General features: G+C 47.0%; 1 protein-coding gene across 5 annotated transcripts in view; it reads right to left on the bottom strand.

Annotated features, from left to right (window-relative positions):
- TMEM132E (transmembrane protein 132E) overlaps positions 1–23849 on the bottom strand; it is a 1031163-nt gene that overhangs the window by 97173 nt on the left and 910141 nt on the right. For all 5 annotated transcript variants that reach the window (XM_085649649.1, XM_085649650.1, XM_085649652.1 and 2 more), the window contains one exon: positions 19145–19350. In XM_085649649.1, the coding sequence (XP_085505775.1) occupies positions 19145–19350 (206 nt within the window). The remainder of the gene's footprint in view (positions 1–19144; positions 19351–23849) is intronic.

Genomic DNA, 23849 nt, shown 5'->3' with positions numbered 1-23849 from the left:
CTAGACTCAGGTGAGACTTCATGGGTGAGAACTGCAATCCAGCAGTCTGCAAGTAATGCTCGGTGTGCGGCAGAGAAGCAGGCGGTGAGCTATGAGAAACCCTCCGCCGGCCCATGGTCTTCTTTCCATGGGTGAGATGGGCAAGGTGTTTCCCTCAGGGCCCTTCCTGGTGAGCAGAAAGTCCTGATCGTCACTAATGGTCTGCACTGGAGGCAGACGGGTCATGTGGGGTCATATTCATAGTAGCACTGACTAAGTGAAGAAAGGGACAGATTTCTACTTTTCCAGCTGAAGATGGACCAGTGACAATCTTGCTACTGGACTCCCTGTCCTCTGTCAACATCCATCAAAAACTGTTGAGGGAGGACAAGCTTGTCTTTCAGGTATACAAGGAACCAGCTCAGCAGAACACATCTTCATCTGCCTACTCCATGTATATCCTTCCTCTCTCTCGGTCAACTGTGGGCCAGAATTATAATCTTGCGGCTGGCGTATTTCTCCACCACGACGATGGGATCAATTACACCGTCACCCTGATGGTGCTACCATCTGCCAGATTTAGAAATGATTGCCAAGCATACGGCCACTTATGGAGAGGTGCGGCACAGCGGCCAGGACGGATGACTCCGAAGCATGGGGCTCCCGGTTCGATCCCCGGCGGCAGATCAGCTCAGCATCATGTGACTCTGGGCAATAGCTCACTTAATCTCCCCAATGGCCCCCAGCGCCTTGAGACCCTTAGGGGCGATTAGTTAGCGCTTTACAAGTACCGGGCTAGGTATTTATTTATTATTATTAAGTCACTGCCAAGACCCACCGTCACGGCATTTCCTGTCAATGCCTTTTTGCAGTTTGGTGCAGGGCTCTGTCAACATAACAGAGCCCTGCACTAAACGGTTTTTCTGTTTTATCTTTTAAACGAAAATCTCGGCATTTTCTTTTCTAAAATAAAAAACTGAAAATGCACCCCTCGCCATGTGATCCCTCTCCCACGGGGAGGGGAACTTTTAGCAGTTTTCACTGCTCCTAACTGCCAGGGTTTTCCTGGCAGTGACTGGCAGTGAAAAACTGACCTCTAATTTCGCCTATCTAGATTAGGTTTATTTATGGCAGAGTACTTTCCACCGTGATTAAATTAAAGGTCCGCCCGCATTTATTTTCAGCTGGCAGATCATTTTGTTGGCAGTATGTATACTCACAGTATAATCTGTTGAGATGGAGTATGCATACTGCCGTCAAATAAATTAAGCCCTATATCTTTTTGACGCTTCTTCTCTCTTCCGTCCCATCTTTCTGTGACATCCTTAATACTTCATCTTCCCTATCTGCCTTTGTGCACCCTTATCTCCTTTTCTGTCACTTTCTTCCTCTTCTTTCTACTTTTCACTTTCCTTTCCTTTCTTTCATTCTTTTCCTCTATTTCTCCTATAACCTCGATTCTCTCTGCCTTAAACCCCTACATCCCACTCTCTCCGCTCCAAGATTAAATACAGTGACAGGCCTCAGGCAGGGCCATAACGGTCACCACTGCAGGCCCCGCTGTGCAGGGGGCACCCAGTCTTCTATACATAAAGTGGGGGCCCTCAGCAGAGCATTTAGAACTAAATACGGCCAGTAGAGGGCAGGTAAGGCGGAGGAGAATCACCCCACCGCTTTTAAGCAGTGCTACTAAGGAACAATAAAATGCTAATAACGTGAGATTATTATCCTTTTATTGTTTACATCTGCTTTGCAGGCGGTGGCCGGGCAGGAGAAGTGGTGTGCCCACTTCTAAGTGCGCAATGACGCTTTGACCGGCCCTCTAGGGTCGGCCAAACCGTCATATGCACTTTGCATGTTCTCCATGCAGGCTGCATTACAGCATGCGTGAAGAACATGCCCAGGCCCCCAGTTCCTGTCGAGTGCCAAACCACGGCGCTCAGACCAATCACAACACTGCACTGCAGCTTTGTGATTGGTCAGGGGAGCCTGGGAGCTTACCATTCACCACGCTTCATTGAAGCATTGTGATTGGTCAGGGGAGCCTGACAGTGCTTCCTGGTTCAGGCGAGTCTGACGGAGGAGAGACGCAGGACACAGCGATAAGGTAAGTAGTTTCATTTTTTTACATTCCCCTCTCCCCCCTCCCCACCACCCACCATTCCCTGCCAGCAGCGACAACTCGCTCTGTTAAGTATAACGTCCTCCTGATACACTGACGCCCGATGCACATGAACATTGCGGTATGGGGGGCCTAGCTTGGTCTAGACAACCCTTCCCTTCAGGCAAAGTGAATGGATAACAGCGGAAAAGCTTTCATTAGCATTCCTATAGGGACCCGACTTCCAAATCCTCCATCACATCAGACGGAGCAGGCTGGAGCTCTGCCTTACCTGGCTCCTGTGATGAGGACAGGGAAGAGGCGGAGGAAGGGCACGGCTCCCGTGACAGACTGCCGCAGACTCCGCCGGCCCAGCTCCCGCACCAGGGGTGAGGCCGACTGGATAGATGACAGGGCTGCAGGGAAAGCGATGTCTTTCATTCCGACACTATCTGCCCAGTGGGAATTTAGGACCATCCAAGCGGAAAGAGAATACTTCTGTGGCTAATTGAATCCCCCTCGGCTGCCTCTGATAAAACTCTTCCTCCGAGGCAACTTTTTAGGGTCACCTTCTCGGAAGCATCTCACTCATTCTTTGTTGCTCCGGCGTCTTCCGCACAGAGGACAGCCGGGCTTCAACGGAGGACTGAGTCCGCTCTCAGCAACTTCACGCAGCCCAGTGCTGAGATCGAACCGAGCGCACAGCAATCCACATCTTACAGCTTAAGGACCGACCATGCTCCACTCCACACCACACTGCTTGGCACCAGAGACAGCATGCTGCAGCCAACGCACCACTCCTTACAATAACAGGCAAACCGGCTGCTACCCACAATCATGGCTTAACCAGCACAACACTGCATCATGCCAAGAGCAGAGCATGCTCCCTTCTACACCACACCAGAAACTGAGCATGCTTTAACCCAAGCATCAATCACTCCTTAACTCTAACAGCCAACCATGCTGCAACCCACAATCATGGCTTAACCCGCACAACACTGCGCCGTACCGAGAGCACAGCATGCTCCCACCTACACCACACCAGAAACTGAGCATGCTTTAACCCAAGCATCAATCACTCCTTAACTCTAACAGCCAACCATGCTGCAACCCACAATCATGGCTTAACCCGCACAACACTGCATCATGCCAAGAGCAGAGCATGCTCCCTTCTACACCACACCAGAAACTGAGCATGCTTTAACCCAAGCATCAATCACTCCTTAACTCTAACAGCCAACCATGCTGCAACCCACAATCATGGCTTAACCCGCACAACACTGCATCATGCCAAGAGCAGAGCATGCTCCCTTCTACACCACACCAGAAACTGAGCATGCTTTAACCCAAGCATCAATCACTCCTTAACTCTAACAGCCAAACATGCTGCAATCCACAATGTGTCATTCAACAACAAGAGCCGAGATTCCCTAATCCCTACTGCAATTGATGACATAAAAGGAGTAAGCATATGCTGACCCACAGAGCACTGCTCGTTGGTGATCACCAAACGTGGCTTAAACCGCACAACACTGTAGCATATCAGGAGCAGAGCATGCTCCTACCGACAGCACACCAGAACCCGAGCATGCTCTAACCCGGATGAAACCAAGAGCTGAGCTTGTACTAGCCTACACCACAATACTTATCCAGAAGTGCAGCGTGTTGCAACTCACACCACACTGCTTGATAGAATGCAAGAGCCAAGCATGGTCTAATCCACAATGAATGGCTCAGCTCCAAAAGCCATGCATGCTCTCACCTAACCAAGAGGAGAAGAAAGAAAAACCGGAAATGCAGCATACATTAACAATGAGAAGTAGGCATTCTCTCACCCACACAAGAGACTCAATCAAAAAATATACAACAGGCAGAACAAGAAGTAAGCTCTAAACTCCAAGAGGAGCGAGTACAGTGGTTAATGCAAAACTCAAAACCAACCAGTCCCTAACCCCTTTCAAGAGATAAAACAAGACAATTCCGCAGATGCTGAAAACAGAGCATATTCTAATCTACAAGATGAAACAAAGGAACACATCAGATACAGACATATTCTACATTGTGAACTGTACATGGTGCAGTGCGGAATAATGGGCAGAGAAAAGGATACAGTGGAGACATAGCTGGACTCTCAAAGTTTGGCATGGTCTAAACTAGGGGTGGGCGGAATTGGCGGAGTTTAATTCAGCGGAATTACATTAAAATTCTGCAGAATTTCACAAAGGGGCAGAGTGGGCACCGCACTGTGCAGTGCATACCCCTCGGTGCCCTTACATAAGTATGTAAGGGCACCGAGGGGTATGCACTGGAGTGACCACCCATCGGTGCTCTTATACAAGTATGTTAGGACACCGAGGGGTAACCACTCCATTGCATGCACCTTTGTGCCCTTACATAAATATGTAAGGTCACTGAGGGCTATGTGCCCTGCAGTGGTACTTTAATAGGGCTGGAAGAGGGAGCAGTCCCTCCATGTTAAATTTTATTCTGAAGTGCTTTTTTAAAAATAGAGGGACTCCTCCTCCTCAGCCCTGTTTAAGTCTCTCCAGAACAACATGATTTTTCACTCATATACATTTTTCACAAATAACTGGAGTTAAAAATCATGTTGCACTGGAGAGACTATTGCTAACATTATTGCCGTGGTCATTACTGTTGACAAACAGTGCTGTTTTAATTTCGATGGCGGAATTAATCAGTAACTCTGCGTTACATGAGTAATGAGGAATTACTAAATTACTCCAATTCCGCCAGTGGAATTAAAAATTCCGCCCACTCAAACTGTAAACCAGACATGGGGATGGTGTACAGTAGCGCAGCTGGTGCGCAGTATGGCTTATATATACATAGTTTTTAAAAAAGCACTGTGATGTGGATGCTGAATCATTTTGTAGGCATGTCCCAACACGTGTGCACACGCCTGAACAATTAGGTAGGCACTTTTTCTTTTTATTTACCAATATGGATTGGTGAATAAAAAGTAGCGCCAAAAGCAATCTTACATTTTTTCTTTTTGCACAAAAGCAATTAAAACAAGCATTGGCGTAGCCAATAGGTCTCGCCTTTAGGACCTTACAAGTGTTTAGCCATGCAGCACATTATCCTTGATGCTGTGCTACCAGGGATTGAAGAGCTATACAATAGCTACACTCTAGGTCATGCAATCCGAGTTAGGAACATATGCTTGCCTTAGTAAATACTTTTGAACACGTTCCAAGGCTTTTTAACGCCATGACACAAAAGCAAGTGGCTTGATGCAAGTCAACAGCACTTTAGCATTCTGTTTGTGGCCATCTTGAAGCTGTTTCCTTGATAAATGTTACAAAAAACGGAGCATGCATCACTACCCCCAATCTCCATGCTAGTTCATGACAATGAGGTATCCTTTGTAATAAATAAGCATGTTTTATAAAAATGTACGTCATACTCCTTGCAGTATAGTATCTAAAGAATAGTCATGGTTTGCCAAAGTAATATCTTAAATTAATTACCACAAGATAAAAATACAACACAAATTATTATGAATATATATTTCCCTGTCTTCAGTACACTTGGAAAGCTGTCGATAATACATGGGTTTGGGGGCATACAGGAGCAAAACCAGCATTAAAGAAAAGACAGCGCATCCTTAGAAGGTCAGATGAACTGGTGCCTGCCTAGTACCCAGATTCCGTTCAGCATTCCCATACAACAATTTTCACATAAACCCACTGAGCTGCTCCCGAATTCCTGCTTTGGCACAGCTTGAAATCACTTGCTGTTATAAAAGTGTTTCTGTGTCTTCCTTGTCTGAACAGAGCAGGGGAATGTTTGCATTCCTTTTAGATAACACTGATTAAAACACCAGTTTCATTAATGAGGCAATAAAACTCCTTTGTTAAGGAGCTTCTAACAGTCTTCCATAGAAAGGAGCAAATGTGGCTACACACTGATGTCAGCCAACATAATGAAAGTACTGGTAAAGGCAAAGTTACCGAACTTTGATTATTGTCCCACGAATGAAAATAACATTTAATGTTAATTTTATGAGAGCATTGCCCGAGACATTCACTCCTAAACGTATAGTGCTTCCAGTTTACACAAGCACTGAAGGGAAGGGGGTCCTTGCAGGGAGGCGCAGGACGGTCGTCTGGCCATTCCCATGGAGAGCTCACATCAAATGCCTTACCCTTGCAGCGGACAATAGCTCTCTCGCCAAAGAGGTTTGGTGTAGCGCAGATGGCATATGTATATATTGGTTTGGTGTAGCGCAGATGGCATATGTATATATTTTTTTACACGTGTGTTTCATACACATTTAGTGAGCCCGTTGAACACAAGTTGCAATGCTGCGGCAACACCATCAGAGAAAGGGAGGAGGCGTGACAAGGCACTTTTGCGCTTCCGAGCAGCAGCACTCCTGGCTCATGAACTGCACCCACGAACGACCCTCACTTGAGCGAGACTTAAAATGCAGTCAGCGGCTTGTGCTACATGCCATGAACCCTTCGGTTTCCAGCAGAAACCTGACACTTTGTACACAGACATTCAATAAACAAATGTTACTAGAATGCTGATTGTTAAAAAACTATCCCATTTTTGAGTGCGTTTTGTCCTTAAAACCAAGCATTTGCAATGCAATAGGTCTCGCATTTACACAAGTTTAAGCTATTGGCATTGTAAATGACAATACCTTTTAGTTATGTTTTAAAAACGAAAACAAAAATAAAAGGCATTGTCATTTGCAATGTCAATAGCTCTAACTCGCGTAAATGCGAGACCTATTGCATTGCAAATGCTTGTTATATCAGCACCTACGTGTGGGTCTCTTCCAGCAGTGTGGGAGTATATGGTCTGCTGAGTCATTACATGTGGACTAGCAGTGTTGGTAAGACAGATGAACTTTATCAGCAGTGCTGTGGCAATGTGAGGACCTGTATCTGCAGTTTTTATGTGTTCCATGTTCTGAGTCCATGAGTAATGTTATTGAGGAGGGAAAGTTATTTGAACTGTAAGTGGCTGTGTGTGTCGCCGCCTGAGCCTACAAATATATTCACTATAGGTGGCCTCGAGGGTATGCGTACTCCCTTACCTTTGCTGAGAGTGGAAGGGTTGCAGAGCCATTGATGACGCTTGTGATGACGCCGTTGTGTCATCTTCCTGCAGCACAGGTTGGAGCAGTGACGTTTTTGTACGCTGGTGCCTGTAGCCACCCAGCACGTAGTACCACTGCATGCCACCATCTTGAAGTTAGTGTCAGTAAGGGAAAAGTTAGCGTCTACTTTCCAATGAAAGTGACGGAGAACAATGCACAGTCTTCAACTTTGCCCTGTGTGTCACGCCGCATTCAAGCGCCGATGAGCTGATGACAACGTCCTGGAAGGTACTTCATTGGAGCTGCAATCTGTATGGCAGCTGCGCTCATTGGAGCTGTTTCATTGCAGGCAAGAAGAAAAGTAGAACTTCACTGGCTTCAAGAATTAGCGGTGTTGCACCTATACAGCATTGTGTGCTAGCACGTTTGTTTCAAGCAGTGCTCTCATCTAAGGGTCCCAGCCACGACACTGCAATGGCATACTTTGTACGTAGAAGTGAGGTTGGACTGGAGGTTTTTAGTATGAGTTGTAGAAATGTAAACAAGAAACGCGGGTGGTGCGCGCGTGAAAAGTGAAAGTAGGCAGCGCGCGCAAAAGTGAAAGTGATCGCGGCTGTATACATTGCAAAGCTGGCGGCTGCTCGCGTGAACGCAAGCGTTAGGCCAGCCAGCAGCACTTTGAAAACTCACCTACTAAAGTCTCTCCGAGCAGCGCATGCGCACTGACTCAGCGAGACCTAAAAAAAAAAAATGATGGGGGAGCAGGGCATGGACAAGGGACAAAGTAATATAGAGGACAGGTGGGAACAAAGAGTGCAGGAGAGAGTCGACAAGTGAATCGCTGCAAGAGAGGACAAGTGGAGCGCTGGGTGGGGCAGAGCAAAACATGGGTGCGAGGGCAACGCGGAGAGATACACTGGTTGGAGCACAGAAGGCCACAATGAGACAATGAGACAATGTGGGAGGTGGGAGAGAACACAGGAAGAGAGGGCAATGTGGAGAACTGAGATGGCGGAAGAAGAACCTGGGCGGTGGAGCCAAATGGTGGGGTGGGCAGAGAAGCATATGTGTAAGGCATATGCCTTATGAAAAAGAAAAAAAGAGTTCCCGAAATGCAAACACTCAGAAAATAGAAATATCTATTCAGGGAGGTGGAAAACAGGTTTTGCTTCATGGGAGGGACAAAGACATGCTGTAAGAGCTAATGCAAATTATATCAGCGAATAGAAAGCAAGCAAATGTGAGGGATAAAACACAAAAACAACGGTAAGCAATGAGAGACATCCACAATGTCTGCAAGCAGACAGCTGCGTTGTATGGTCGGCTTTGACCTAAAAAGGAACTTCTACAGATAAACCATGTCAGCACTGAGAAATCCACACCCATAATGGAAATAAAGAATGCTACAGTAGGAGCACGCTCTGGCACTTAATTCTGTGACACCAACAAAACCCTGACCTGCAGAACGAGCCGCTTCAAAATCCCTCAATCCAGAATTTCAGCAATTTTGCTATTCAGATAATGGCATCTCATGCAGCTTTTCATCACCTTAATTCTGATATAAAGCACCACAGTATTATTCCATTACTTACATTCATCACTCAGCCTTGCCATTGTCCACACATTTGCACCTCATGCAAGACTTCTATTGCTACAGGGGAATCTTTCAATGTCTATTTACATTGATCTGTAGCTGGGCAATCACCACACATTGACACCGTCCAGCCAATGCACATCGATGCTGGCTCAAAGCATTCTGCGTTTATCCAGAGCTGATGCACCCAGACCACCGCCACTGCACACCATGACCTGTGCTGTGTCCTCCGCTTTGAGTTACGAGCCCCTTGCACACTTTTTCCCACCAGTTCAGATGCCTCTTGTGTTATTGCAGAATAGAAACCCATCAAACACCTCTCACACTCAACAATCATGACCCAAACCTCAACACTTACTTTAAAAAAGTAACAACCAGCATTCTGCTAATGCAATTGAATCCTGAGCCAGCACCTAGGCAGCTGCGTTGCCCATACACACCTATGCGGTCCCACAGCATTCCCAATCAAATCAGATCAAAGAGCTAATGCACACAACTCAGCAACTAGACAATCATCCAGGTATGTCACACCGCCACTGACCAACAGTCTGGATCCCGGCAGCTGTTTTACTATAACCAAAGTTATGGTTGGGTAACGATTGTCACTTGCTTCCCTATATACCAGCTTCCTCTTACTAACTCATTAACAAATCAGTCTTCCTCGAACACTCCTAGCAAATTACAGAGTACTAACTCATTCACCTTGCACAATATTGGGATTCTCCAGTAAATGCACAGGAGCTCAACCTGCTCTTTACGAGACGGTGAATGCGGCGCGGCTGATGGGATTTATACTCATGGTGTCTAGTAATCGGTCACCTGCTACAGTGTACGTATAAAATGCGACGTGAGGTCAGGGATGGATACCAAGGACGTGGATATAGGATCCCAACTTGATAGACAAGGACCCCAGCCATGCGGGGAGCCCAGCGGCTGAATCACTATGGATTGCGAAATCTCTGGGTGCTCGTGGTTCAGAGGCGTTCAACTTCGGTCCTTGAGTATCAAATCCAGGCTAGACTTTCAGGATATGCATAGCAAACATTCACACGATACAAGTGACAACATTGCAGAGCCAAACAGTCATCCATGGCACTGTACGAGGCTAGACTCAAACCGGACGCAGCGCGAGCCGGGTGTCACTGGCGCCTAGGTAAGAACCCTCTGGAGACGGTGAAAGGAAATTGAACGGAACTCAGTGCGTGGATTGAATTCCCTCTCTCTTCCCTGGCTCTCTTTTGTATTTTCACAAACCACTGGATTATCAATAATCATGACAACAAGCAATAATCCGAACGGCAGCTTTCCTCTATACCAATGTTCTTGCAGAACAGTTATAGGGTACACTCGATGTGTAATTTGTTTCTCAAAATCCACATTTAAATTATTGATGTACCCAGAAGTCATTTAAAAAAGCCATTACATTGATTTGATTTCCTGGGAACGAATTAGCCAAATGTTAAAGCGCATACAGTAATTCCATCCTGTGTCATTTAACTCAAAATATATCCAATGGTTACACTTTTTTTTTCACTAATAGGTACTTGCAAACGTCCTACAAAAGGCTAGGTGGGCGGCACCCGTGATTGGCACCAGGACGCGGAACGTCTCCGCATTACAACTGAGCAGCACAAGCGATGCAGAACCAGACTGTTCTGAAACAAAATGGCTCCAGGATTGACCCAGGTATACATCAGCTGTCGCCTCTAGGTCTGCGGGGATCCGTGATGGTTTATGGATGCAGAGTGGCTGCACTGCCTCCAGTAATGAGCACAGTGAAGAAGGTGAGGATAAAGACATGGTAATCTCTGCTGTGATATGGCTGAGCGGTTGTCACACGTACGCATTCAGTCTCACCTCTACTATTGTGGGAATCTGTAGGAGAAGCGGCTGGAGGACTCTCACCATTGGCAAGCGCGAGATCTTGGCGAGCGTGCCCTTAGGGCCCGGCACTCCGGACCCGCGCCACACCTCCATAGTCCGGTCCAGTAACCTGATTGACTACTGGCCGGATGAAGTACTTCGGGCCGGAGCCGATAGCTTTAGGGGGCAGCCTGGGGGGAAACTATTTAGGCCCCGGCTCCACGTCCACTCTACCTCAGGTCTGGACCCCTCGACCAGTGCAATCTATCTATCTAATACAACAGAAAGTCTAGCCTTGAGAGATTCATGTCTCCAGTGAATGACTCAGTGATACAGAGACCCTCACAGATCAAGGGTTAAAGACTCAGTGATGCACTGGGGGGGACAGGTCTTACAATAGTTAGGGCTGGATGGCTCGAGGACTGGCACAGTGATGCAGGCCTTGGAATGAGAGAGTCTAGCCTTGAGAAATTCATGTCTCCGGCGAATGGCTCAGAGATACAGAGAACCGCACAGACCAAAAACTGAAAGGTTCAGTGATGCACTGGGGGAAGCCGGGCTTACAATAGTCCGGGCTAAGGAATGACAGAGTGTTATAGAAACTCACACATCCGCAGCCGTGTCGCTGTCACAGGTTTGCAGCATCTCCCCTTTAGGAGTCTATGGTTCAGGAATTGGCGTAGCTATATAGATTTGGGGAAACGCGCATGCATCCTCAGGCAAAATAACAATATCCTTGTAGAGTGCGCCCACGCTCATGCCATTTGTAGAAAACTCGTGCAAACTGGAGGCCCCTTGTGGTGACACCATGCCAACTGCCTACAGTGGCCTTCATTTAGCACATGTGCTGTACACAGCGATGCAAAGCTACTCGTTCCTGACTGTACATCTCAAACCTAGGCATGTGGAAAGAAAAGCCTCTCGCCCGCATCTCGAAGACTCGCTGGTTGACAAAGGGATGCGCCGACTTGCAGCTAATGAACTGGATCAAGGAAACGGTAAAGAGGTACGCACTGCATGTCTTAGAGAAGTATGGCATGCCTAATTTAGCCTTCACTGGTAAAGAGCATTTCACTAAAAGAAGTTGAAGGTTTATGCATGGGTACAGTTATACAAAACCCCTCACCTTTAAGATGTAGTACCACTGAGGAAAGGTTCATGGATTCAAAGTCTAGCACTTGATAGCTGGGAAGTGACAGCAGGATATTAGCTTCATCTCAAACAGAATGGATGGGGCAATGGGATGCCCACATGCAGACATCGGCAGCACAAAGAACTCAAAACCACAAAAAGGCCCCTGGGTCTCAGAAATGTGGAGGAGTGCTGGTGTGTCCCTTTTAAAAGACGGTTTCCCTCACCTACCCGAGGGTGACATGCTTCATCATAGGGTAACCTCCTCGCATTGTGAACCTAGTCACAAAGCCGGTTACAAACTCCTCTCTGAGAGGGAGGAGTTCAGGGATGTTTTCAGTGTTTAAAAGATGTATCCTAAAACCTATAGATGATCAGGGTGTGGTGAGGAGTGAAAAAGAGGTGTGAAAAAGAAAGGAGAGTGTATGCAAAGTAAAAGTACTTCCTAGGTACGTTGTGGTCTTTATTAGGATGTCCTTAGGCCAGGATTAATAGCAAACTGCAACAGGAGGGTTTTCAACCTGTCATAGAACTGTGAAGGTCGACATGCTTGAGCATTATGCCCTCCATAAAGGTTTGGCAGATTTCTTCAGGACACCATGTTACATAAACCCTAGTCAGGTTTTTGTGGGCGTCTCGTCTGGTACAGTCATCCAAAACCACTTTAGTGTGCATATCCAACCCTATTTTCCGGCGGTTGGCAGGCGAGGGTAGGTGCAACTGATACACATCTCCGAAGTCCAATAGTAATCCTTTGAAATGACAGTCTTTACACCCGTTGAGGCATCCCCTTACATTGATTAGGGTTGGATATAAACATTGAAGTGGTTTTGGGTAAATGTACCAGACGAGACGAACACAAAAATCTGACTAGGGTTTATGTAACAGGGTATACATTTTCCTTTGCCCCCTGTTTACCCTTCTAAACCTTACACCTTTTGTCAGTCCTGATGGAACGCCAAAGATCCAGTATGGACTATTAGGGCGTGAAACATGTTGACCCCATGACTTTTTTCACTCAGTCGCCTTTCATAAGTAGAACTAACCCTCCTCATTGGTGGAGGTCAGACAGTTTTCTTCTGTTTTTAAGCCTACTGAACAGATCCAACAATAAAATACTATGAGGGGAACCGTTACGAGATTTTTAATTCACCTTCACACAGATCCCACCCACCCGCACTCACCGCTACGACGTTTCTCTTGAAAAGATCTCCGTTAAAGAGCCCCCTAGCGGGGCCTGTGCAGTGCCAACCCTGTGAGGAGTAAAAACGCCCTATGATGAAGCATGACACCTTAACGGGTGTGTGAGGGCAACTCTTCAAATTTGAGGAATTTCCCTCTGTTTACCCTATCCAACCTGACACTTGTCTATCTCAGATGAGTGACTCTCTACTTCTTTCCACTCTCTACATATTCCACAACAAAGTTGTCGGGGATCTTACTATAGGAACAGTTACCCTTCAGTGGATTCATTCCTACAACTCTCCCTGATGCTGTGAGGTTCGGTTTCAGGTCTTGGGATGAAAAAGGCCGTTGACATGTGTCGGAAGATTGTGCGCCCCTGCCCCGAGTCACTCATATCGAATTTTACCGGCCTGCTCTGTTTAAGTGTGTCTGTCAGTACCCTGCAACTGTGTTGCTTGCTCCAATGATGTAGCAAAATAGATGTTGTATGTATTCTTAGCCTATGAATTGTGTAGGAGGATGAGTGTGGAGCCTGTGTGCTAGGCTTCACTGTGGCTGCCAAGGAATCCATTTTGGGTCTCCTGTGTATGTGTGGTCCACAAGATGGAGGTTTTAGAGAGCAAGCCAGACACCAGTGTCAATTGTAAGCCTTCTCAAAAACATTTCTGACATTCTCTGTAGTGGATAAGTCTCTAGAATGTGGCGAACAGGAGTCCGACACCTACTTTGAAGTGTAGGTTCAGCCGTTAGCCCCTTCCTGCTCCAATCTTCATGAGAGGAACGACCAGGGGAGCCTCCATCTTTTGTGACTTTTGTTCTAGGTTCCCTTGACAAGCCGCTCCCGCCGTCACTAGAAGGCAAAGACTGTGGCTTGACTATTCAGGTAGAGATACTCAAAGGACAGACACTGCCTGTACCTGGAGCAGCACCTGTGGAATATGCAACTCAAATCTGCAAACTTTATGTAAGTTTTGTGCAGAATCCACCAGTTGGTAGTGTCACGATTTTTCACTGACAAGTCCCAGGGGTCTCACCGCAGAGGAGAGCGGGGAATACTGGTATGCTGCAGAGCTGGTGTTACGGTAAACCATCACCCCATCAAAAGGTTTGAGACTAGGAACCCCGAATTTCTGCAACCTACCGGAAGAGCTTCCATGACACCACCTTGGGGCATGGAGCACACTGACCACTGGAAAGGGGTACTGGAGGTATCCTTGCACAAATATCTAGCTCCTCTGAGGGGCTATGCATGAAGAGCTGCACCTGCACAGATAGGCCAATGGGGGAGGCCTTTTGACCCTAAATCCTCCTGTAGTGTGTCCCACAGCGAGATCCCTTGGGTCTGTGCTGGTGTGTGAATAGTTGGGTCTCTTTCCCTGACTGTTCTGCAGAGGATTCGAGTAGCTCCCAGTGTCGTCCCTCAGTGAGCTACTAAGGACAACCTGGAACAAGCACTCCAGACGACTTGGCACTAAGAATATTCACTACATCGATATCAAAGCAACAATCAGTGGTTGTCGCTACCTCGGACTTTGATCTCTGCTACATCCTGGAGTGAACTTTTCATTTTTTTAGGGCGATGAGCTGTTTTTAGGACCAAGGAACATCCACAGAAGGAAGATCTACTGACTTTGATTGTCGTGAGCGAGGGCAGTCTCACCCATGTATGTTGTCAACCCCGTCTTCCCTGCGGGGCAGAAATCTAAATAGCAGCAGAGCCAGCCGGACTGGGCAGAGTCACTGCAGCTTCTTCCCCAGTACATGTGTGGATGCACACTGATGCGAGCACTGGGCTCCCCGGGCCCTAACAAGCAGGAATGAGGGCCATCTGCATGAACCTAACTTAAGGGACATGCAACAGTGAGACATTGAGGAGAAGGCATGACTTGGGGCATTTACTGATGTCCAAACAGCTCGTCTAAATGCCTTGGGGGCAAGGGCGGGTTGGATTGACCATGAGCCAAGAAACCCTTATCTAAAGAAACAGCCTTTCAAACACAGACTGCCTGCCTCACCCAGTGATTAATCCCTAGCTGTGTGCATTCTTTTGCCCTCACTTTATAAGTGAAGTACTGGATGGACAATAAATTGGTATTACTTACTTCATTGAGTACTGAGATTCTGTCGCACACCACCTCGATGGATAACGCTTGGACTCCTCGACCTTGCTACCGTGAGGTGGAGATGTAAAAGGGTGTACTTGGTTCTCAGTTCTGGGGTCAACAGTAAGGTAAAAGCCTGAGGAAACCAGTGGTAATTTGTTTTCTTTTAAAGGTTTCCATTTTTATAATTTGTTACCGAATTTCTCACACAAAAAAATGAGTAACCCTTGATTGTCCTGAATAAGTTACCACACATGGTATTAGATCCATGAGTGAGAAACAACACCACATTGTAGATGCCAGTGCTCGGTGTGCCACAGAAGGAGGAGTCAGAAAGAAGGCAGGAGAGGAAATTACATTAACAAAGGGACAATCACGAGAACCTAAAGGAAGAATTTGGAGAACGTGGTTTCCTCAACATCCACGTGTCGCAGAGGGCTGTCACTGTCGCCCACAATTCAATTAAATGGATGCCACCCCCATGCCACCAGAGATGAAAGCATCTTGCTGTGCCAGCCAGGCTGCTATCACCCCCACTGGGAGTTTGGCATTTCTAAGCCACTCCTGCAGACATGGTCCAGTTCTGGCAGCATCCCAACCTCTAACAAGAAGTTGGCACAAGACAAGGGCCGTGTGACAGAGGGGACTGGTTTGGCAGATTGCTTTCAGAGCATGGCGGCTGTTAAACACATTGCAGATCCCGACAGTGATCAGAGGACATGCTCAGAAAGGAGCGCTGCTCTGTGTGTGAGTGACAGGTCGCCACAGTGGAGGGCCTGCACCACCCACGGAAACCAAGGGCTGGCCTCAAGACGTGAAATGCATATTAAACACCATACCTCCCTCTTCATAGTTGCCGATGGGACCCGGTGGTTTATTTGTATAATAATAAGTGCCAGGACCCAAAGGGTGCTCAGAAGCCTGTATATGAAGGTTGGGGTGTCAAATAACAAGGGTGCGTATGCTTGATACCACCAGAAGCCTCTTTTACCCCTCCACCCAACCCCCTTAACCCCCCGCCTGCCCCCCCCCCTCCTCCCGCCGGAACCGGCACTCCCTACCTCTTTTTCTCTCTCTCTCGGGTTCTTTTTCATCCCTGCATCCTTTTTTTGTCGCCATGTTTCCGTCTTTCTCTACCTCTTACTTTCCCCCATTTGTGTTTTCCTCTCTGTTTCTCTGCATCAGTGGTTTTGAGGCAAAATTAGTGCTGGTTCCTAAAGGTGAATACCGGTGGACCTCACATGCAACCACCGGCTCAAATTAAACACTGATGTCATCTCCATTTAAAACACACGTCCTATCTCTGCTACCCATCCCCCGGTCAGAGGCGTCCCGTACTTCAACCACACATGTAACTGGTTCCCTTACAAGTGTTGCCTCCTGTAACTGCTATACATACAACTCCTCCCACTGTTTATCAAGCAGCACCGCTCAGATACACATGGGTTCTGCCTCTGTTACACCCAGGCAGCCGTCCGCTACACAGGGGACCTCTTTTCACTACACCAGGCGCTTCCCTCTAGAGCACATGGCACTCCCTCCAATGCACATGCACCTGCTTCTATCACATATGTGAACTACCGCTCATGCCAGGTCCACCCTATACATACTAACCTCTCGTTAATAAACCCCACGCTGATACACCTGTCACCAGCCTTAACTGGGGCATTTTCCTGTGTTACACATTGCACCTCTCTCTGCTGCACGTGCCGCCTCTCTCAAGTACACCTGGTGCCCCCTCCATTACACCAGGCTCCTCCCTCCTGTCCACGTGGCTCCTCAGTCAGTTGCACGTGCCGTCTCCCGCCCCTCCGACTCCGGTCTCTCCCTCTCTCAGAGATGCTGACGTCCCCTCTGGCTGATATTGTCAGAATGCAACAATCCGGAAAATTGAAGTGCTTGGAATTTGTTGTTAAGGGAACGCACCTGGGGCTTTAGAGCAGAACTCGCCGAGGCCAACCAGGGGGAAGAGGTGTGCGAACCATGCCGCTGTGCGCGTGTGTTTGCAGGAGCGATGCAGTGCAGAGGTTAGGTGATGGATGGGGTGCGTTTCTGTGGCCCACCCCTGCACTGCGCATGCTCTCTCAGGAGCTGGACCTCACACTGACACAGTGTCTCGTTTCCTCTTCTCCCGTGGTTCAGAAGGTGAAAGGGGGCTTAACACAGCTAGAGCATCCGTAATCTGGGATGCGCAGCGTATACATGTCCTTCTAGGCTGTCACCCCCACACCTGTGCCTGCACACTGCTGTGTGACTTACTGTTCCGTGGCAAGGCGCACCACAGAGTGTGTTTGGGAATGCACAGGCCAGCCCCTGATATGAGAGGCCTCTGCCACTCCAATGCTCCTCGCTGCTGCAGTGCACACCTGCGACTTCCATGCCCGTACCATCCATGGGGCTCTCTCCGCAACTTAAATGCTCATCCGTTCTATGGTGCTCTCTCTGCCACTTCAAGGCCCGTCCCTCCTGCGGTGCAGCCTCTGCCACTTCAATGTCCATCCTTTCTTTTCTCGGGTGCAGCATCTGAGACTCCAACACACACCCCCTCTGTCCATGCTCACCCCCTGTGCGGTGCAGCCTCTGCCACATCAGTGCTCGTCCCCTCTACGGTGCAGCCGGCGTCCCTCCAATCCTCGTCGTCACTGCTGTGCAGTCTCTGTCCCTCCACCCACATGCTGAGGCCCTCTGCGGGGCAGCCTCCGCCACAGCAGTGCTCATCCCCTCTGTACAAAGGCTTCCTTTAAAGTAGCTCATTTATAGCAGGTTACTCTGTGAGGAGTGGGTACATCATTGCTGGGTGCCATCTATAGGACACCACCACACTGACGCACCCAAACACCCCCCTCTTAGGCCCCTCTGTATCAGCAGCAGACACCCAGCACCGCCACTGAGTATCTGCAGGCTGTACACGCTGCTCCAATGTACAACCCACCCGCACCCAGCTCAGTGTGCGGAGCCCAAACCCGCACCCATCTCAGTGTGCAGAGCCCCCACCCACACGCAGCTCAGTGTGCGGAGCCCACACCCATCTTAGTGTGCAGAGCCCCCACCCACCTGTGTGCAGAGCCCCCACCCACACCCATCTCAGTGTGTGGAGCCCACACCCATATGAGTGTGCAGAGACCCCACCCTCACCCACCTCACTGTGCGGAGTTCCTACCCACACCCATCTTAGTGTGTGGAGCCCCCAACCACACCCATCTTATTGTGCAGAGCCCCCACCCACACCCATTTTAGTGTGCAGAGCCCCCACCCACACCCATATGAGTGCGCGGAGACCCCACCCACACCCGTCTTACTGAGGAGCTCCTACCCACGCCCATCTTAGTGTGTGGAGCCCCCAACCACACCCATCTAACTGTGTGGGGCCCCACCCACACCCATCTTAGTGCGCAGAGCCGCCACCCACACCCATCTTAGTGTGCAGAGCCCCCCTTACCAATCTTAGTGTGCAGAGCCCCAACCCGCACAGTGCAGAGCAGAGTCCACACCCATCCAAGTGTGCGGAGCACCCACCCACACCCATCTCCCTGTGCGAAGCCCCACCCACACCCATCTTAGTGTGCGGAGCCCCAGGGTCGGATTGGTAACGTGGGCACCCGGAAAATGGTTGAAGGGCCGGTAGCCGAGTTCTAGATGTGGGCTGCTTTTTCAGGCAGCCTGGGGGCTGTCTGTGCTGTTAGGAGGCCGCCAGCGGCCCAGTGGGTGCCTGAGTGGCCTTTCTAGAGGCAGATGGGCACACTAAGATGGGCGTGGGTAGGAGCTCCGCAGTGAGACGGGTGTGGTTGGGGTCTTCCTCTCGCTAGGCCGGCCCATTAATGTTTGCTGATTGAGCGGGGCAGGGGGCCTGAGCAGAAGTGGTCTCACTTGCATTCATGTGTGGCTCAGCAGTGTAAACTAATCTGTGCATATTTTTCATCTAAGTGAAGTTAATAAAACATGCCCCCCACCCCTTTTCTTTTCATACAACTTCACTCAAGCAGTGTTTTGTGGAAAGGCAATACACAAATGTGGGCCATTTTTTTTTGGGTGTGCCCGGCCCGATTTTTTATCCCAATCCAATCCAACCCTGCGGAGCCCCCACCCACACAGTGCAGAGCACAGCTGGCACGTACCGTCGGTCCGGCAGGATCGGGACGCGCCATCCTTTCACCTGGCTCAGCTTCGAGTCGGAGAGCTCGATGTACAGTGGCAGCTTGGGGACCCAGACGGTCATCTCCAGCGGCGCGCGGAGGTGCTCGAAGCTGAAGGTCACCCTGGCGTTCATGGAGCCCCGCGACTCCTTCCCACTCACAAAGATGTAGTCACAGCTGCTGGACACCTGGGGAGGAACAGAGGAGAGTAGGGTCAGCACCTGGGAAGTATCAACATTGAATGGGGCCACGATACAGCCCCAAAAGATGTCACCGGAGGAGACAGAGGTCAAAGAAGACAATTCAGTCTGTATCTGTGCATATGAAAAGATTTGTAAGACTTGAGGAAGGAAGGGGCAGGGCCAAGTTGAATATGCGCGTAATGGGGACAGTCTGTGGCCCTCTTTCGGTCTTTTTATAATTCTGAAAAATTCTTTCAGTAAAACAAACATAGGTTAGACGGGAATAATATGTGAACAGAAGTGTTGTGCAATGTGGGAATCATACAAGACTCCCTTGGCGTAGAGTGCAGGGACGTAGAGTAGACTGGAGTAGAGTAAATTGCAGTAGTGTTGAGTGAGGTGTCGTGGAGGGGTGCAGGGCAGAGATGAGTAGTGCAAGGCAAAGAGGAGTGGTGCAGGGTAGATTGCAGAGGTGTAGAGTAGAGTGACAGAGTGGGGTAGCATTAAGTATAGTAGTGTAGAGTATAGAGGCATGGAGTGCAGTGGTGCAGAAAAAATTAGAGTGCAGTGATGTAGAGTAGTGTGGCATAGAGTATAATGGCAGAGTGCGTTGGCATAGAGTGCAGTAGAGTAGCGTAGAGCTTAGTCGTGCAGGGTAGAGTGCATTGGCCTAGAGTGCAATGGCATAGAGTGCATTGGCATAGACTGCATTGGCATAGAGTGCAGTGGCATAGAGTGTATTGGTGAAGGGTAGAGTGGCGATGAGTTCAGTGGCTGAGAGTGCAGTCTGGCAGAGTAGAGTGTCAGAGTGCAGTGATGTAGAGTGCATTGGCGTAGAGTGAGCAGAGTACAGTGGCGTAGAGTACAGTGATGTACTGGCAAAGAGTGCAGTTGTGCATAGTAGAGTGGGATAGAGTGCACTGTCATAAAGTATAGTAGTGCAGAGTATGGAGGCATAGAGTGTATTGGCGCAGAGTACAGTAGAGTGGCATAGAGTGGTGTAAAGTAGACTGCAGTGGCACAGAGTAGAGTGGCGGTCAGTCCAGTGGCAGAAACCACAGTGTTGCAGAGTAGAGTGTGGTAGAGCACGGTGGTGTAGAGTAGAGTGGTGTAGGTTGTGTTGGTGTAGAGTGCAGTGGTGTACAGTGGTGCAGGTTAAAGTGACGCAGAGTGCAATAGTGTAGAATAGAGTAGCGTAGAGTGTAGTAGTGTGTAGTAGAGTGTAGTAGAGTGTTGCAGAGTATAGTGCAGTGACGCAGAGTGGAGTGGCGTAGAGTGTATTGGTTTTGAGTAAAGTGGTATAGAGTGCATTGGCGAAGAGTGCAGTGGCATAGAATAGAGTGACATAGAGTGGAGTGGGTTAGAGTGGAGTGGCGTTGTGTAGACTGTAGTGTCGTGGAGTTGATTGGCGCAGAGTGGAATAGAGCGGCGAAGGGTGCAGTAGCATAGAGTAAATTGTTTCAGAGTGGATTGAAGTGGCATAGAGTATGGTGTTGTAGAGTGCAGTGGTGCAGAATAGAGAAGAGTGGCTTACAATGGATTGGCTTAAAGTGCAGTGCTGCATAGAACAGAAGTGTGGGATAGAGTGAAGTGGCGTGGAGTGGTGCGGAATATAGTGCAGTGGTGTGATAGCGCACTGCCATAACAGAAACACATCAATTGAAACGGCCATATGGTCAGCACACAAACGATAATGTGTGGAAAGGTCATTAGCTAGTGTTTATTTGTTTTGATTGTTAAAATATTTGTTTTCACCACACTTCAGAATTACCCAAAAATGTGCTTCATTTGTGTATTCCTTATTCAGATGTATTCTAAAATATGAGTCAGAGAAAAAAATAAAATAATACAGCACACTCCGAGTGGCCAAAATCATTGTCACATAAACCATCTCACTCAGTAGTCAGGGAAAGAAAAGTAAACACCAAGCTCCCTGGAAGACAGAGCCAGACATTCGACAGCTGTCTTTGAATGCACAGCAAATGTGACAAGATAAGAACAAGATTTTAGGGTCTGTTTACAGAAATGCAGTACTGGGGGAAGAATACAGTAAATACGGTATGGGCTGGGATGGGCTGAAGTCAAGCTGGACAGCCTAAAGCACATAAAGCCAGTAAATATAAAGCAGACAAATGTGAGTTAGAAACCACAAAGCTAATAGTAAGCAATCGGCAGAATGTATTCCCAGGGAAGCTTTCTGAATCCCCCCAAGAAGTTGTTAGCAAACTGCGCTGTGTGGAAGGCTTCAACCTAATAAAGCACTGTGGTGAATATCATTTCTGCATTTATTGAGGACACACTGGATATCCTTGATAAATTGCAACAGGTTGACACTGGAGACATAAAACTGTAATGTGAACTGAACAATCATTTACTTTATACATCAGTACACCGTATGGATAATTTGGGATGTCTAAAGCTATATATTGTTATGAGAAGATATCATTAAAGCTGACAAAATATTTTGTGCCTGAATAATGTATAACAATTTTGATTACAAATTGGCTGGAAAAACATTTTTACCAACGTATCTCAAACATCGATTAGGTTGAATGTCACCTCAGTCCTACTCAAACCTATTTAAGTATTGCTTTGAAAACCTTTTAGTGCCAGGGCAGCTGAACCATCAATTTCTCAAGACTCTAATTTGCTGAAGTTCAGGAAGACTTAAAAAACCTTGCAATTCCTCCGCCAGATAAATTATTGTCACTTTGCTTCTAATGTCAGATACAAATTAACAGTGCAAAGGGTCCTATTGGTAGGCACTAGATGACCTTTTTTATAATCATGTTAAATTCCCGTCTGAAATAATAAAATATATGATACATTATTTAGATGTAAATGTTGACCTTTAAAAGGAGAGTTGAGGACCTCTCTTTTCATCAAGGACACAAGTGAACAGGCCACAACAACGTGTTATATTATAACACCTATCATAGTCCAAGAAACAAAAGTCTCAACTGTTACGAGTGAAGCATGTTAAATCTAGCTATGCATACTGTAATACATAAACAGAAAATTGGAAAAACACTTGTAAAAATGGATATCATCAAGAGATACTTGGTGAAACTGAGCAAAAATAAAATTAATAGATTGGAGCTATAAAAATTTAAAAAAAGAATAACACCTAAAATGGCTAGACCCATATTTGTTTCATAACATTCTGTTCAATATATGAAGAATTAAAACAATGATTCTGAAGCATTAGTCCATTATCAAATCTTATTAAGAAATATGTGATCCTACTGAGGTACTTATTGAGAGAATACTTTATTTAAATATCAAATATTTTTGAATTTACAATCTATGATTTTTTGATTAATCAGGGAATCTGCTGGCAATGTACAACTTGTTTTATTAAGATTTAAAAAAACTCTTACCCTGGTTTGAATTTGTAGATTCTAATAGCATTTAAAGATCAGGTGTTTTGTATTATCATAATTTGGGTAAACAGATTCAAATACAAATATATGGCCCACATGTATCAAATAACCATTTTGCATTCATTAAAAAGAGAATTTTAGGTAATCGCTACTTAAGGAATGCAAAATGGTATGCAAGAAAATAGGGATTACCTATAAGTGATACCTAAAGATTTGCAGTCACAATTAGATAATCGATATTTGATAATTCTACCCCATTCGTTCCTATAGGTGTGAATCGTTTTGCATTACCTAATTTGGGATTACCTAATTGGCAATTGCACATTATGTCATGCAAATCAAAGGGTGCCTGGGGGCTTAAGGTCCCCTTGAAGCACCCCCCAAAAATATGCACATGTAAAGTGCACACATGCCCTATGGCATGTGTGTGCCACATGGCATTTTGAAAAATTGCTCATGGTTACCATCGACTTGGGAGTCGATCGTATAGCATTTTCTCAATGCACAGTTTGCATTTAGAAAATGCTTGGTACACATGCTTAGAGAATCGCAAATTGTGATTCCTTATTTGTAGTTGCAATTTTAGATAATAGCAAAAAAGTGTGATTACCTAAATTGCACTGCCAAAGCCTTTCCTACATCTTGAAAGGCTATTTTGTATTTCACAGCGATTCACACCGTTTGCAAATGCAAAATAGGTTGATACATGTGGCCCTTGGTCACATGTTACATGACCTATTGTGTTTATCCCATCAAATGCCCATGGCACTTCTATACATTGGAATGACCACATGGAAAGTTACAGTTCGCTAAAGTGAACACAAGTGTAATATCTGTACATCTAATATAGAATCTCCAGAGATAAAATTTCGTATATTGGAAACTGAACAAGACAATATGTTTATAGAATATCAAGGAGGGAGTCTCCTTTGAAAAAAGGCATATTACATTTTAAAGCAGAATACAACAAGACTTTAAGTGTGTGAATAATAGATTAGACTATCTGTTTTTTGTAGCCCTGGATTACTCATTTTAATTACAATTGACTTAAAAGAATTTTATGGAACATGACCTCGCATCATTATCAAAAAGGCGTATTTAAGATTCGGCGCGGCAACGGCA

Source organism: Triturus cristatus, chromosome 3_2, assembly GCF_964204655.1.
Source record: "Triturus cristatus chromosome 3_2, aTriCri1.1, whole genome shotgun sequence".
NCBI classification, from domain to species: domain Eukaryota; kingdom Metazoa; phylum Chordata; class Amphibia; order Caudata; family Salamandridae; genus Triturus; species Triturus cristatus.
Note: the sequence above shows the minus strand (reverse complement) of the source record. Positions and strands in the feature narration are given on the sequence as shown.